The sequence below is a fragment of the Chelmon rostratus genome, chromosome 8 (assembly GCF_017976325.1).
Source record: "Chelmon rostratus isolate fCheRos1 chromosome 8, fCheRos1.pri, whole genome shotgun sequence".
In the NCBI taxonomy this organism is placed as follows: Eukaryota; Metazoa; Chordata; class Actinopteri; order Chaetodontiformes; family Chaetodontidae; genus Chelmon; species Chelmon rostratus.
The window spans coordinates 9,304,141-9,321,035 of NC_055665.1; the positions used below are offsets into that span (position 1 = coordinate 9,304,141).

The 16,895-nt window shown below is 46.4% G+C and overlaps 1 protein-coding gene across 2 annotated transcripts in view; it reads left to right on the forward strand.

The window, feature by feature from the left end:
- The first annotated feature begins 487 nt into the window (after nt 1-487).
- bcam (basal cell adhesion molecule (Lutheran blood group)) overlaps nt 488-16,895 on the forward strand; it is a 48,887-nt gene continuing 32,479 nt past the window's right edge. The window contains exon 1 of one of the 2 annotated variants that reach the window (XM_041942863.1): nt 488-775. In XM_041942863.1, coding sequence (XP_041798797.1) covers nt 709-775 — 67 coding nt within the window. In that variant the 5' untranslated portion in view covers nt 488-708. The remainder of the gene's footprint in view (nt 776-16,895) is intronic. The other variant, XM_041942862.1, reaches the window with a different exon arrangement.

Here is a 16,895-nt window from a genome sequence, read left to right on the forward strand (position 1 = left end):
CTATTCTGCAGCCTTTTTTATTAAGACTAATATAAGTCGTTTTTCTTTTCAATGCCGTGACAATACTGTAATTTCCAAGTAATAAAAGAAATGAAATTTCTGTTGAGGGTGTTAATACTCTAAATAAGTCCAAAAATAACTGCAGTATTCTGGGATAAAATATACTCAATGTGAGCTTATACAATTCTGTGCTTTTTCAGCCTTATAAAACTTTAGTTATTTCGTGTAAAGGGTGCGTTTTTGGATTTGCTATGAGTCAGAGAGCCTCATGATAAAATCACTTTTAACTCCCTTAAAAGAAATCCTGCGGGCCCCAGAAGACCTACGCGATTAGTCAAGCAGGTCTTTTCAGAGAGAGAGAGAGAGAGAGAGAGAGAGAGAGAGAGAGAGAGAGAGAGAGAGAGAGAGAGAGGAGGGGGTTGTATATCAGGAGGAGAGGGGGAGGGAGGGGGGTCACCTTTTGTGCAAATATATCAACCAAGAAGACTACCACCAGCATCAGATTTCTGTGTGTATGTGTGCGTGTGTGTGAGGGAGAGAGGCACTCCTTTTGCAGAGAGAGAGAGAGCGCGCGCGCGAGAGAGAGAGGACCAGAAAGCTTTGGAGCATTGAAAGAAGAAAGAAGACTTGCTGCTGCCAGATTTCCACACTCCACAACCACAAACAAAGTGAATACTTTTCCTTGAAGAAAAAGTTAGAAAAGCGGCCATGGACGGGATAACGTTTGGACGCGCGTCGCTGCTGTGCACCTTGCTGCTGCTCTGGGCATTTCAAGGTAAGTCATCGTCGCTACTTTCCGCTACAGTGTTTAAGTTGTGCCTCCTCTCAGTAACTTCAGACTGCGTCGGACGCGGTGCCGCTTAGTTTTCATGGCTTCGGGCTGCAGATTTACACTTTTCTCTTCGGCGGACTTCACAGGTCCGCTGCGCGCAGGACAGACCTGTCCGTGGGCTACATGTCGCAGTCAAAAGCGACTCATTAAAGTTGTTCTGCTTAATCAAACACTTTGTAGTTGCGTCATGTTTGTTTTTTTTATTGTCAAGCAAGCTGTTGCCGGCTGTGCAGATAAGCCACAACAAGCCGATAGCAGGTGGAAGTCGGATTTATCCCGAAATCGACAAGGATCGAGCAAGTCCATTTGTTCAGCAGTAACCTAACAGTTAGGAAACATGCCCAGCAGTAGTCGACAGGTTGCGCAGCGACGTACGTGTCTGCACCGATGGGATGTGTTGAACTTAAAGATTAACAGTGGCTCCATGCAGCTCTGCGGCAAGTCTCAGTTCCGCACTTGAGTGCGCCTCTCAGCGCACAGGACTGCGGCACGCCGCTGTTACTGTGCGGACACCGCTTCCACCCCGCTGGAGCAAAATACCAAACACTTCATTGATGTAGCCTGAACAAAACATACCACACTATCAGAATTAAACGATGATAAATTTTATTCATGTGCAGAAAAAGTGTAGATGTAGTGTGAATCCACACCAAAAAAAAAAAAAAAAAAAAAAAAAAAAAAGCTTTTAACACTGTCGTAAATATTTCCTCCCCCTTTAGTGAGAAATGTCGAGCTTTTATTTTGAAGAGCACGCTGCCCGTCTCGTCCAGTCTCATTCATGCTGCTATGTCTGGCTGCTGAGTGCAGTTTCCAGCGCTTTGATGTCTGATCTGCGGGATTTGCGTCTCCTTTGCTGGCAGCGCGCCTCACCCTCAGCACCCCTGGGTGCTGCCAGAGAGACTAAGCCAATTTAAATCCAACTTGACTTTGGCCTTATATGATCTTCTCCTGACGAAAAGTTGTTTTTTTTTATTATTACTGCCCAAAAGCAAGCATATGTTCACATAAGGAGTTGCTGTGGCGCTCCACAAGTGTATTATTGACCTCATACATTTAGCATGGGGATTTACTGTATCTCCCATGCAACCCCACAGGAATTTACAGCACGGCCTCTAAGATTATGGTTCTGCTGCACTTTATGGTGTTTTAAAACCACTTTCAATGCCACTGCAGCATTATTATAATCAGTGTTATTATAAATTGCTTCTGCGATGTGCATATTTGTATTATTCACATGTTTGACTTGCAGCAAAATCAAATTTGCTTGAATGCTTTGTGAACATTTTGTGAAAGTTATTTCTAATTCCGTGGCTGTGCAGGCCGCCTGTGGTGGTTTGTAGCAGGATGAGCTAAAGGGCGGGGCTGGGCTGCTGGGCAACTCCCCTCTCTCTGTGCTCTCCAGCTCTTCCTCTCCCTCTCGCTGTGCTCGCTGCATCATTGCATTTCTCTCATCGATCTCGCAGCCCTTCAATATGCAGCAGTTTCTTTTCACTTTACACAAACGCAGCTTTTTATATGTCAGCGTATCACCTCCGAGTTTACCTGATTAGGCTTTTCTCTCCTCTTTACACCACTTTATTCCCCAGATCCCCTTTTACGACCGCCCCCTCCCTCCACTCTGGCCTGAGAGACAATTGTTGCACTTTGCTGTCTGTCTGCTCTTCATGGAGCCTTTTAACAGGTGGCGACTAAAACATGCCCTGTAATTGATGGATGCAGTGTAGATCACACGTCCCTCTGTACAGCTGTGGTGCATTGATTTAAAGGCTCAGCTCCAGGTGCTGAGCTGACCCCGCCCCCCCTCCATGCATCTCTAAAGTCAGGAAAGTCTCTATTTGAATTTGGTGTGAATGGAAGAAAAAGTTTGCCAAATTCCTCTGTTGCTGAAATCTCTCCCTCGTTCTCTCACGCTCTAGCATACTTTTGTCTAATAATAGCAGCTTTTGTTGGGTCTCTCTGGGATTCTGTCACACAGACTCACATTCTCACAATTGCTGGTCACACACTCGCAACCTCCAACTATGACCGTCCTGAGCACGGGAGTGCACTAAATAGAACCAGGGGACACATAACACCCAGATGTGTGTCATCCACTGTAACTGTGTGGCTACATGTTTCTAACCATGTATGACTGCATTTATGGACGTAGTTGTGACACATGGCTATGTGGTGCATGATGGCCCGGGACACCTCAAAGTGCCTGGCATGCCTGCGCCCAGGATCGAGCTGACCCTTTGACCCGCTCACCCAGACATGTTGGTAACCGGCTCCTGCTCTGCGCTCCTGGGATGCCATTGCCTTTTCCATCGCGGCACAGGCGTCAACAGCGGAAACATGCTGAAATATAACTTCATTTTCGGTGTCTAAACTTTGATTTGTCCAATATTAGAGACACAATTCGAAGTGGATGTTGAAGATACATTACAACACTCAAACCTCAGCATTTTTAGGAGTATTTTATTGAAGCGATAACTCTTGCAATGCCTTACTTTTTCTCTTAACTTGGATTTTTGCAAGTTTTCAGGGGATAAAAAGAACAAAGCGACATTAAGGTAAAGAGACAAAGGGAGAGTCAAATGGTCAGATGAGGTTGAGCTAAACTGTAGAGACTCCAAAGTGGTCAGAGACAAGTGGAAAGAATCGTAGTGACAAGCCTCAGCTGAGTTCAAGGTGTTAAAGTCTAACACGCAGCGTCAGCCTCTTTGTCTATCGCCGCCTTAATTCCCACAGTCATTTCCTCACTTTTAATTTCTGTCCCCCCTGCCAGCGCAGCATCAAAAGTGCACCCCCTGCAGCCGTGTGTAATTATTATGGTATTAGGCCAGAAAAAGAGCCATTTAGCCAGGAGCAGATAAAAGCTGGGCAACCTCTTTTACAACTGTCCCGGGGCATTTGGTATTAGTCTTTTGCAAGCGTACGCGTGTGTGCATTCTTGAAAAACGTATTCGCTGACCAGTACAGGTGCACTCACACAACCACAAATTAACACACAGATGCATAAATAATAAAAGACCCTGACCGCGGGATTCTGGTGTTATGCAACTCTTGAAACCTTAGCTCGTCTCACAGTGAGTGGCAGATTGATAGCGGCTGCTTTGGGAGGACAAGTCCATGTTTGCCCCCTTGTCATTCAGGCCTCTTGGGGAGTGGGCCTTGGAATAGTGGGGCCGTGCTCATTGAGGTGATTCATTCCTTTCTGTGTGTGTTTATGAGTGTGTGTCACAGTGACAGTGTACCTCTGGAATGAAGTGGCATTCCTCGGGACACGTCGGAGCTCGCGCTGCAATGTGTGTGTTTGTTTGTCACACCTCAGATTGCGTGGAGAAAGGGCTTCCTTTGTCGCTTTTAAAACCCTCCTCTCACCACAGGTCACAGTCAGTAATCCACGTACAAACAAGCGGCCACAATACGGCCTCCATGTCAACCAGAGGCAGCGTTATAGGTGCAAAGCTGGAGTCTGCCAGGGAGCATTCTTGTGGTTTGATTGGGTTTCACTCAGCCGACCAACCGGGGGCACCAGTTAAACATTAGACAGTTAAAATAAATGGTTCACTTGTGTTAGGAAGTCAATTTAGTAAACATTGAGCTCTGAGAAGGACATCTGAGCTCATCAAGCTTACACATACCTACTAGTGTTTATTATTTGCAGTGAATGACACATTAAAGTCAATTACAGCAGTTTGACAGCACGGCGAGCTGGCAGTCAGCACCGGCAATTGGGCATCTGCAGATGGTAGGTTGCACGCACGTGGTTAATCCTGGTTTGAAGCAAGTTAGCTAGAATGATGGGGTTCACAGCGGAGACGGAAAAGTTTATCCCCTCGCCTTTTCATCCTCGCATCCCGGCAAGATGTTTAGAAGAGCTGCAGCCAAAGCTGTGATTACACACACACACACACACACTTCCGCAGGTACTCATACTTAAACAAAAGGTGTATTTCACCAGATTAGCTTTGTCTCTGTTGCCACATCCTTCTTTTCTTACTCTCTCTCTTTTTCATCCTTTACAATGACACTTGGAGTAGTTTCTTCATGTCCTCTTGTGAGTTTGCTTGCTGTGATTCTCCGTGTTGTCTTTGTCTGCGTGGGTCACTGTGCTTTTAATAACCCTGCATAGCATCGGGAAGATTGCCCGCTGTGTTTTAATGGGAGACGGCTCTGTTTGCCTTTTTACGCCCATCCCTAGAGCAGTTCCTCAGCAGATTTACGGCCACCGTTGCTGATTTTAAAATAAGAGTGGCCATCCTCCCCCACTTGGCACATTCACTGTATTTCACTTTCTTGATAATATACACCAGTATGGTGTCTATCTCTGCCACTGTCTGTGTTTAAATTTCCATTGGAAGTTGTTTGATAGATGTGGAAAAAATAGACATTGTCATGAATGTTACAAAGAAGAAGAGAGAGGTGAACAAAGGAGCTGGCTAGAAGGTGTTTTGGTTTGGCCTGTTGCTTTGAGGATGCTGTCTTGTCATTAGTGGGAGTTGTAGGGAGGAAGGAAGTCAAGAGGAAGGGACGGACAGAGAGAGAGATCAAGGGATGGGATGAGAGATGATTACAGCTGACTATTGTGTTGCCACTGTGCAGGCTTGTTGTTCTTCTCTCAGGGGAGGAAGATGATGGCGACGGGTAATTTCAAATGCAGCCTTGAAAAGAGGCCTCCATGTCTCTGCATGTGTGTCCTTGTCTCCTCATCTGTGTATGCGGTGGGGGAGGCGACTCAGGGTTGGAGCAAAATTGAAAATTCACAAAGCTCTATCGGGAGATGAGGTTAAGTGCTGCCAATCCATTTAGCAGGAGAGTGCTGTAGTAAGATGTGGATAAGAGGCTCTATTTTCTCACTGTGCTCGGTGGAGGAATATACAAAGCGGCAGGATTGGCTTGAGCTTTCTAAGCCGCACGCTGTACAAATCTGTCATAAAACAGCAAGGGAAATATCACGGCCTGCATGTTTTGTGCCTGCCACGGAAAACGGCATTAATAAAACTCCTCTTGTGTCCAGCTGTTTTGATCAGTCAAGCAGCGTGTGAAGGGGGGTAAAACGAACAAAAGCGATGAAGGCGGAGATAGCAGCGGTGAGGATCAGACAGGCGGAATTTGTCAGGATTGAGGAATACCAATTAGGAATGGGGAATGTCATGGAAAAGCCTGGATCTGTGGCCAAGGGGATCATTTTCCTGGCAGTGGGGAAGAAATCCTAACCCCTGCGCCCCTCCAACCCTAAACCCTCCATCTGACTGTTGGCTGGCAGAGCGTCCTCTGGGAGCCCTGCAAGCTGTTGCTTTTCAGACATCAACAGTTGCCTCAGCAGCAGTTGTTGAATGCACCCCTCCAAAAAAGCCCTATCAACCCCCCCTTACTTCACACACACACTTGGGTTCCATTACCACCTCATGTCTTTCCACACCACTGGCTCAGCCTGGGGTGGGGGAAGGAGAGCAAAACTGTAATTTCACTTGTCTGTCCCTTAGTTTTTCAGTATTTTTTTGACATCTAAGACAATTCCTCTGCGAAATTACTGCGCATGATTCTTAACATACTACCGAGGCACAATCGTAAGCCTGTGGACAGGTATTTGAATGCACCTCTGACCCAGTAACTCCTGCGTCCTAAGGAGTGTTTTCTGAAATCCGACGGTGGAGCCTCAAGGGATTCTTTTTCCTCCCTTATCTGCATCGCATAATGATAACCATGAGATGAGGGTGACTTAAAGTTCACTAGGCTGCAGAATGTTCCGCGTTTACATCTGTGTGCACGCGTGTGTGTGAGCAAATTTACTCAAACCACAGCCACAAAGGTAGGCCAAACCCACAATGATTGCTTTTCTCTCTTTTAAACCACTTTTCATGTCCAATCTCCCGTCTCCATCTGTCAGAGAACATTCCTGCGCCCCCCTCTCCCCTCTCTCCGACTTTAATCTAGTTAATGGTTAAGCAGCGGTGGTTAACCTCTCCAGTGAGGCTGGTCACTGTTTGACAATGAGATCTTATTGCTTTAACTGGGCCGCGGGGACCTGGGAGACAGGAGTGGGAACATTAATCCCTCATGCTGGGAAGGAGGAGGTGGAGGAGGGATTGTGGAGGTGTTTGCGTGTGAGATGCATAGGTGGTATTTGTAGCAAAAGTGTTCTGAAGAGTTGGATGTTCGCGATGACTTCATGCATGTATGCGTGAGAAAAGGGGGGTTCCCGATGTTACCTGAGAGCTAGGCCGGAGTGTCATCACCGAACAGATCCAGTGTCAGTTTTCAGGGCTTCCGAGTCAAGCAGCCCGCCAGAGGACATAACTCGTCTTTGTTTCATTGAGGTTTCGCTTACCTGAGCCCCTCTGAAACAACAACCCCAGCAGTAAAGTTCCCTTTGCTCCTCTCTGCCTGTGTGAACTTGACTTTGAAAAAGAAGAGTAAAGTTACCACGCAAGCTGTTAATATTCTCCTCAAGTCACATCCTGTTCTTCACTTCAGCGCGAGTGCCTGTTTCTCTGTTAGTTACATTTCTCCCTGGAATTCGCTTGTCGGGCTCTTTACCGCAGCCTGCTTTATGCCCAGCTCTGTGAATCATCACTTTTATCAGCGCGTTTTTTTCTTCTCTATATCTCTCACACTCATCCGTCTCACTCCTCCTCTAACTTTGTCTCAACCTGCATCCATCATCTGTCTCTCATCCCTGCCGTGGGTGGACACAAAATAAATGCATCCTCCTGATCGTGTGTTGTCTAATCCTCACAGTAGCCTGAGCAGAAGGGGCCACAAGGCGCAGGGTGTCTGAAATCCCTGGTGATTCTTAGCAGTTCGGGAAGGTAATCTTTTTTGTTTCCTTGACTGTCAGTTCAGTTAATGACGATAATCAAAGCAGAGGACTTACAGTTGCTTCCTGCTGGTGCAACGATATTTATAAAGTTTCATCAGTTTGGTGTAGCGGCTGTGGAAAGCACTTAACTTTCTTTTTGCAGCGCCGCTAAGGCTCGTGCATTGAGACAGTCTTGTTTTTGTTGGCGGTCTCCCGTGTTGTGCATCAGTTGCGTCCATGTTCCGGTAATACAACCAGAGTCAAGTTTCATGGCTTCATTTTGATCCAGTCCAGCAGGAAAAAGCACAAGCTTGCTCCCGTTCCGTATGAATATTTAATCTAAAATCAATAGCATTCAATTGGGTTATGACTCCATCAGGTTAAATGATTCTCAATTACATGTCTGTGCAATCTGCAGAACAACAAATGTGATGGATAGTTATTGTGGGGATAATGTTAGACTTACAGGGTGCCTAACTGGTTTAGCCTCCTGTTATTAAGGGCTAAAGTAATTATAACCCCTGTGTTTTGCCTCGAGAGCATCTTGCATTCTGCCCCTGTGGGCATGTTTCAGAAGCAAGACTGAATTTAGTTAACAATTATTCGTACTTAATGATTATCGAGCACAAGTGAGCTGAACATACTGTACGGCCTTTCCTGGCTGCCTTATGGAGTGCTGAGAGAGGCTGAGAGGTCCGGGACAGGAGGCTTTGGAGGACCCCCTTTGATCCCATTCCCCGCTCACATCTCACACACACACAGACACACAAGATTCATCTCCGTGGAGAATGATGAAAGATGCACCGACTCACTATGTCAATTAGCGGTTTGGGGTTGTGCGTGTGTGTGCGTAGGCCTGTACATTGAAAGCACTGTGTGAGGGTGGGGTTGGTTAATGGCAGGGGCAGAGAGGACACATGTTCAATAATAAGGCCTGACAAAGGGGGACAGGCAGAGGGAGGGAAGGAGGGTGGATGATGGAGTATTCAGTCTGTCACTGCTTTTCATTATGTCTTGCTCTCACTTACGGCTGGAAATCAATATCATTATATTAATGCGAATACTTTCCCCACGCTGAAATACTGTATATCACAGAGAGGACAGTCACGTAGGAAACAATGTTTATGGTTAATGCAACAACTAAAACACAACATTCAGTGGCTAATTTTTCGCTTGCAGTTTGCTTGGAATAATTGTTTTTGACAAGTGCTGCAACTAATTATTATTTTCATTTTCAACTTGATAAGCGTTTGGTATAAAATGTTAAAAAACAATACTGAGAAATACTCATCAAAGATCCCTAAAACCATTTTCAAATGTCTTTTTTTTCTCCTTCCAATCATCCCAAACTTCCAAATATCACTTTAGCAGTGATACCGATTAACGATTAACCACAGCTGAGTGACCTGAACTAGGAAATGTTTATCTGAGTGAAAAATAACTTAATTACAAAAACTGTTGCTGATTTATTTTCTGTTAAGTGGTTTGATAAGTCTTCAAATTGTTGGACGTTGTATAATTTGGACCACTTCACTGCTAAAGCAGCATGGCTCGACCGTGTGACGATCTGTCCGGTGCGTCCTGGCCTCACACACACTGTATGCCTGAAAGACAGAGTTCACAAGCGGTATGCTTGACTGATGTACCATTTATGTGTATGAGTTTTTTTTTTTTTTTTAATGGAATTGGCCTCAACTGTTAGAGGCAGCATGAGAGCCAAGTGTACTCCACTCAAATCACAAAGTGCCGCAGTTCATACATACGAAGCTGTAGCCTTGGGAAGACTCGCTGCCGCACCTTTTTAAATGCATTTTTCGCTGGGGTCTTTCTCTCTCTGCACCTGAACAAGGCTACATTGTTAAGACATTCCTGTAGGCTGTCGGAATGCAGGTATTAATTCTGGCCTGATTACACAGAGAGAGAGAGGGTAGGGAAGGAAAAGAAGGAGCGAGGAATGGAGAGGAGGTGTCGAGTGAAGGGAGTGGAGTGGAGGGAGGGCAGCGCGATGAGGCACCGTGAAAGGGTGACGAATGGTGATGCTTGTCGATGTTTTAACTGTGTGTGTGATTGTGCGCGAGTGGATGAATACGTGCATGTACAGTATGCAGGTGCCCGGGTATGTCGATGTGTGCGTGCATACAGTACATACTTGTGAGAAAGGGTGTCTGGGTATGTGTGTCTGGAATGCATGCTCCATTAACTGAACTAGCACTGCAGTGTGTGTGTGTGTGTGTGTGTGTGTGTGTGTGTGTGTGTGTGTGTGTGTGTGTGTGTGTGTGTGTGCGTGTGCGTGTGACAGAGCGTTAGCTGTGGGTGTGGGACAGGACCCGGCTGTGTGTGTGGGCACCCATCAGTCGGAGCAGTCAGGGCTGTTAGGAGCATGTGAACATGACTGCAACCCCAACGTGAACTAGAATCCGGACTTAACGGAGGTTATAAATAGGTGTGTGTGTGTGTGTGTCCAATCCCACATCGATGGCAGTACCAGCTGGTGATGGGAGAGCGTAGATTTGTTGGAGAGCCCACCGCTGCACTTAGGGGCCCTCACATGGCTAGAACCACCTCCTGTTGGTCTTTTGTTCTTGATGATTGCCAGGCCTTTGTGTTAAAATGATGATATTTTTGATCAAAAATGGGTAAAGTCAAGCTTTGTTTTCATGGAACAATACCTTAACTATGTTCTTAATTTCCCTAATTCTTCTCTTTCCCGTACTCTCCATCTTAAATTGGTGCTAGCCTCTTTCCCTGTGTGCACGCTGTCATATTGTGGCGCCATGGTTGTGGCCCCTGGTTCACCAGCTGGTGGTATATGATCCAGGCTGTCAGAATTAGAGCCTGCTCTCTTTGGCAAGGAAGTTAGGTTGGTAAAGCCAGCCAAAAAAAATCTACCATCCACTGCCTGCACCCTTTTCTGTAGCCCCTCACCCACACACACTCCCCACCTAGCCCCATCTGTTTGTGTGTGTATGTGTGTGTGTATGTGTGTTGTTTGGCACTAGTTTAGGGGGCAGTTGGTGTAACGGTTCAGGAGAGCATCTGAGCTGGGCCCACCATCGGCATGACAGGGCAAACAAAGTCAAAGCTCACCACGCTGCAGTAACCCCAAGCTATAGCTAATGCTAACTTCATCGGTAGATCAGTGAGAGGTGTTTCATGCTAGGAGACCATGTCGAGGAGATGCGGACCGTATGGTTACATCGGTTCCAGCCAAACAATGGCATACTTGTCTTCCCGTGGCTACCCACCTGTTCTCTCCTCCCTCGCTTCGGCTGTATCCAAGTATCCGAACAGGACCTCGGACACTTTCTCCTTCACCCACCCACACTGTGCTTCTTTCTTCCTCTCTTTCTTTGCCTTCTCCCATCGGGCAGGGAGAGCATTTTGAGCAGGACAAAGGAAACGGTGGCAGTGGCTGAGAATGAGCAGAGGCAGCTGGACAGCCGAGGACTTGAGATCGTGTTGCATTTGTTCACTTGTAACACCGTCTGCACCCCTTTCTCTCTGTGTCCTCATTCCTTTCTTTCACCGTCTCCTCACCCTCTCCAGTGCCTTTTGACACTTTCACCTTCTTCCACTTCCTCTTGTGCTCCCGGTTTCTCTTCTCACTATTATTTCCGCCTCTCTCTCCGGGCTCTGGCTGTCGCTCATTCGATTTCTTACGCCACATCCCCGCTGCTTCTCTCTCCCTCTCGCTCTGCCGTTTCTTTTTTCTTGTTTGTGTCCGTCTGTTCCCACTCGGCTATGTGGTCAGAGCCCCTGCAGTGGATTATCAGTCAGTTGACTCACAGAGGGCAGCCAAAGCCTCCAGTACAAACATGAGACAATATCCAAATGATTGGCTGGTTGGCTGTGGACCGTGGAAACAAGCCTCCATATCAGCTTGAGCCAGGCTCGGTCCACAGGTCTGCCCATACAGCATATTAGCCGGTAGCGCTGACACACCGCAGTGCTCCTGTTTGTTTGCAGCAGCTGCTTTGCTTGTAGTTCAATCCAAAATGGAATGAATTATCAGAAAAATACAGAAAGCCGCTATCGGTTGTTTTCACATATGGTTATTGTGCATGTGGGTGGGAAGAGGATCTTGGATTACAGAAATCGCGTTAAGTAATGCCAATAACTGTGTGCTACTTAGGCCTCCTGTTCAGATTTTTTTCATAGTGGCTGGTGAGGGCATGCTCAGCCATCAGTGAGTTTAGCGAGTTTTGTTTTTGCTCAAGTTTTAATTCCTGACTTCCTGCATCTGTTCCCAACAATTCGGGCAAATAGTGCCAACCTGGAGCCAGTTCCCTGCAGGAGCTCTATGCTTTGTGCGGATAATAGGATGGTTGCACATTTACACACTATATATCTTGCTTAGTGCACATGTGGCCACTTATGTGCAAAATGTTATGAATGAAGGGGCCACTTGGTGTGATTTACGACAACAGAGGGTGGTGAGCATCTGGGTTCTAAACGTCTATAATGCCTCTTTAATCTAAGGAGCACATTGTCCTCAGTCTACTGGGTCCTCCAGTCCCATCTGCCTTCATTTGTGCATGGCTGAAACTTTAGCTGGAGTGTTCCCTCCAAGTGTTACCTCCATGTGTCTCCGCGCTTCGCCTGCCACCTCAGCCCTTGCTCCGCAGCTCATTACGGAGACATGGGGTCGGCTCCTACGCCCCCCAGCTACCTTTCTGCTCGGAGCCGGAGAGTTGAAGTCATGGAAAATTTCTGGAGCTCCGTCGATGACAGACAGCTTCCACGTCTCCTGTCCATCAGCTTAGTTTACTCCTCTTCCACATTCCTCGGCTCACAGTCCTTTAGTTCTTCTCGCCTCTTCCTAGTTTTGACAGACCACCCCCCCTCCTCCTCCTCCTCCTCCTTTCTGTGCTTTCTTTTCTTCCCTCACCCTTCCTCTTCCTGCCATATACCTGTATGGACAAGCTTTCGCCTGCCTCTGCAAACCCCTCTCAAATCCCACCATAAATGTCAAAATTCGCCCAGGGGCCCCCAAACCAGCAGCCGGATGTGTAATTCTGACCACCTTATTACAAAAGCACACTGTTCTCCAATGACATTCAGTGACGCCCACACTCAGAGGACACTGTCCGAGAAAAAACTCACAATGGTCACTCACATCATAGCGGTGAAACAAATTCTGGAAATGTAAATGAAATAGCTTACTCAAGCTCTAAGTCGTCTGTGCCTTTGGTAATAAAAAAGTCTTTTATGAACAGGCCTGTGATTTTGAACACAGTGTGATGAATAATGAATGAATGATGCTGATGGGAGGTCCAGCTACGCAGCCGCCGTCTAATTGAAACGAGTTCAATAGCGTCATGTCAGCTTTTATCTCAATCTTGTTTCCTTCACCTCTCCACCCCCCTCTCTTCTAATGAAAAGCACAGGCTGACAGGTATTCATGTAGTCACATGATCACAGACGTCCAGTAATATATGAGGTGCGTATCACTTCATTTAACTTTCATCGAGTTGAAGTGGAGCGATTTCTCTTTCTCATGTGATTTTTAAAAATGCCTAAAAATGTGATGCACGCTGGTAGCCAAGAAGCCCCACTCCAGCCCCACTACCCTCTATCTAACCCCACCCTTCTCTCCTCACCCCCCTCCACCTATCCATCCCCCCACCCCCCACTCTGCCTTCATACGCGCCTTCAAACATCTCTAACATTATTACCACATGCTTGGAGATGGAGGAGGTGGATGAGATGGTGCCAGAATAGTAGCGGTGTTGATAGTTAAGCTTCAGCAACCCTGCGAACTTCCAGAAGCCTCCTCTTTATGCAAAGGGACAAAGATACACACATACACACACACACACAGAGTCATCCTGTTCTGCTTTACACCATATGATGTTTTATTTCCTCCATTATCCTAAACAACCAGCACTTGAAACGCCTACCTGGACCATCTGCTCTTGTAAACACCTACAGAAAGACTCATCTACTTGGACAGAAACCAATGTTTTCTCTCAGGCTAAAGCTTGGTGAACAATGCCCCACTGTATTTTACTTATTCTATGACTACACTAATGCCAACCTTATGTTCAAAGGCTGGTGCGCATAGACATGCGCAAAAAATCTTGCACGTTCCAGTGTGCTGGATAGAGCTTGAGCCGGGTGCTAAAGCCATATTTTAAAGATCCTTGACTGAGAATTCATTGATGTTACTGGCTCTCTGTTTAAGGATGGGAGGGTTCTGCAGGATACACATTTTATTAATTAAGAGGGGAACAAATCACCCTCCATGTTGTCTGCCTCTGTGGTATGCAGTATGGCATGATTAAAGCGATACAAGGGCACGCTGATGCACTCCTTTCTCATGCTTCATTTCTCCTTTGATCTTGGTATGCTGGCAATTAGCATAGCGTCTTCATGCCAGTTTTGCCACATTTGCTGTTTTCTTCCTTTATCCCTATCAGCGTCTGTCATCCTTCTAATCTCTGCCTGTCAGGCTCCATCTTCTTGTCATCGGCTGTTTTCTTTTCGGAGTTATTCTGACATCATGAATGTGCTGTTTTTCTTGATACGGTATCTTGACTGGACACGTGCTTTGTCTGCTTGCGTAAGCATGAAGGCGCAGAGGCGCTTGATTAGAATAATTTAAAACCAATTAAAGCAGCAAATTCCCACATTTGAAAAGCTGGAACCAGGCAATGTTTGATATTTTGCTTAAAGGATAAGTCAATAATCAAAACTGTTTCCAATTAATTTTGTCTCAATCAACTAAACAGTCCTTTCATCACTAAAGTCCACTTTAACCTTTGCTAACCTGGTGTTCCTCCCTCCTCATGCCTTCCTTATTTAAATTAGGGTGAATAATTGTGCGTGTGGGTGCAATAGGAAGTGTAACCCACAGGGTTACGGGTCACGCACCCATCTGGCGTGAGACCTCATGGGAGGCCAGCAACGTCACACATCAGCGCATGACGTTGGGTATGCACGTTTAAAAGGAGAGGAAGTGTTGATGGTGTTTTTTTCCTCTGTTGTTTCCTGAAAAGCAGGACGTGGGCAGAGGAAGCTGTGGCACGGAGTTGATCAAGCTTCGTGTCGGGTCGTCTGGGTTAGAGCGAGAGAGAGACTGCAAGTGTTGAGGGTTCAAAAGTTTGGTACGGGAGCGGCTGAGACATTTTTCAGTCATATTATGATGTCTAGCCTCTTCCCCTCTCTCCCACTCCCCCTCCTTCCTCTTACCCCTGCACCACTCGTCTTTGTCTCTTTCTCCATCCATGACGACGTCCCACTGTTTTTGTCTGTTTATTCTTGACTTTTCTGTCTCTTCAAGCAAACCCTCCAGCTCTTACCTGCCCCCCCGACTCACACACACACAGCTTCCTTAGCCCTGCAGTGTCTCTATCTTCCATCTCCGTTGCAGGTCTGTGCAGGTTGAGGCGCGTGTTGTTTTGTCTTTCTCAGGTTTCACACATTCCAGATATTATCACCAGGCTCCGGTTAGCTTAGCTGATAGCCATCTAGACGGGGCGGTCAATCACTTTGCAGACAATGACGGATGGTGCCCTCTGCGGCAGGCCTGATGCCCACAGATGAAAGGCCTGCACCAGGCGTGTCCTTAGCAGGATAGTACATATGTCATGTTGGACAGTCATGAGGTTATCTTGTCAGACAGCTTTGCTCTCCTGTCACTTATATTTTCCATTTTGGTTTGAAGAGTAGCCACACGAGCATCCCTAGAATCAGTCAGAATGAGAATGAATGTTGAATATTTAAATCTGAGCTTCATTTCCTTAATAATTTTGTCTGTTGTCTTCCATTTCTTCTCTAATCACATCACCATCCAAGCTATGAATAATAATTTAATGAAGCATTAATGAATATGAAAAATGTACTCTGTAGCAGATTGCAATTTTATGAGGACTGGAATAATGCACCTTCTGGAAGTCTCTGGTGAGCCTTGATGTGTAAATGAGTTAGGCATTTTTGGTGTCTCAGTCAGAAAAATGTCCAATTTATGAGAAGTGGCTTCATGAAAAATCAGAGCTTGGCACTGAAATGATTCATGGCTGACATTTCCTCTAGTTTCATTCTGTCCTTTTCAAGCTCCGTCTCCACAACCTTCGTTTCATCAGGTAACTCGTGGACAGTGTGCTCATTGTCTGTTTATTTCTGTCTGTGCGTGCTTGCGTGAGTCAGCCCACCTCTAATCCAGCCTTGGGCAGCTTCTGTCCCCTGCAGGCTCAATGTCAACAGCCTGACTTTGATGTCAAGCCACAATTTATTCGTCTGTCTCTGCGGACTCCCCCGCTGTCCACATAATGTCAAGCAATCAATAATAATGTGACCTACCTATCTACCCCGCCTGCCCACTGCTTTAGTTATTCACCCCCTGGCCTGCACTGTTCCAATCTCTGACCTGCCCCTGCCCCTGAAAACACCCCTCTCGTCCCCGTCCTTCCCACTTTTACCAATAATGTCTGTCTAGCTATGACAAAAACCTCTATGTCTGTTTCTGTGGTAACACACACCCCCCCAAGGCATATACAAGCCACTACTCCACTTGTTTAAAAAAAAAAAAAGAAGAAGAAAATAATAGACTGTTCCCTATGGAAACGGATCAAGAGAGGGAGGGCAGAAGATAGATGGAGGGATGCATAAAGAAAGAGAGAATTAAAACAGACGATGGATCAGCTGTTTGTTCATGAATATGTTTAGTGCGCCCCCCCCCCCCCCGGTCTCCGCTCCCCCTTAAACCACCGCTGTATTGCTGTGGAGGTAATAGAAAATGGGAGAAGACAGGTGTGCCATTATGGTGCAGATTAGCGAGGAATGCTGGAAGGTTGACACAGGCGGGAGTTGGCTAACTCCGCTGCGTATCTGCGCGCGTTCCCCAGCTCATATTCCCTCTGGGTTTACGTTAAAATATGTGTGCATAATACGTGATCTGCATGCCACTTACGACACGTGTGCTCGCTCTGTCCATATGCTGAATGATATTTGAAATATGCTAAATGGGTGTGTAAACATGTGCGTGTGCGCACACACTCGGCTTCCTTCCGTCTTCTCGCCCTACCCATGTTTGGGCAGGAGCGAGCCCCTTGCTATCTCCTCGTCTCCAGCTTATCTGCCGGCCTGTCTTGAAGTGTTGGTGCAGAAAATAGAAACTACTTTGTGGGAATGCATTCCCTTCTTTCTGTCCCTTGTGTAAAATATGCACCTCATATGCAACAAAATACCATGAGACCAAAGATAATGCAGTGTGACATGGGAAATGATGTAGGATGCTTTTAACTGTATACCACAAGGGCGTTTTATCTTTTTATA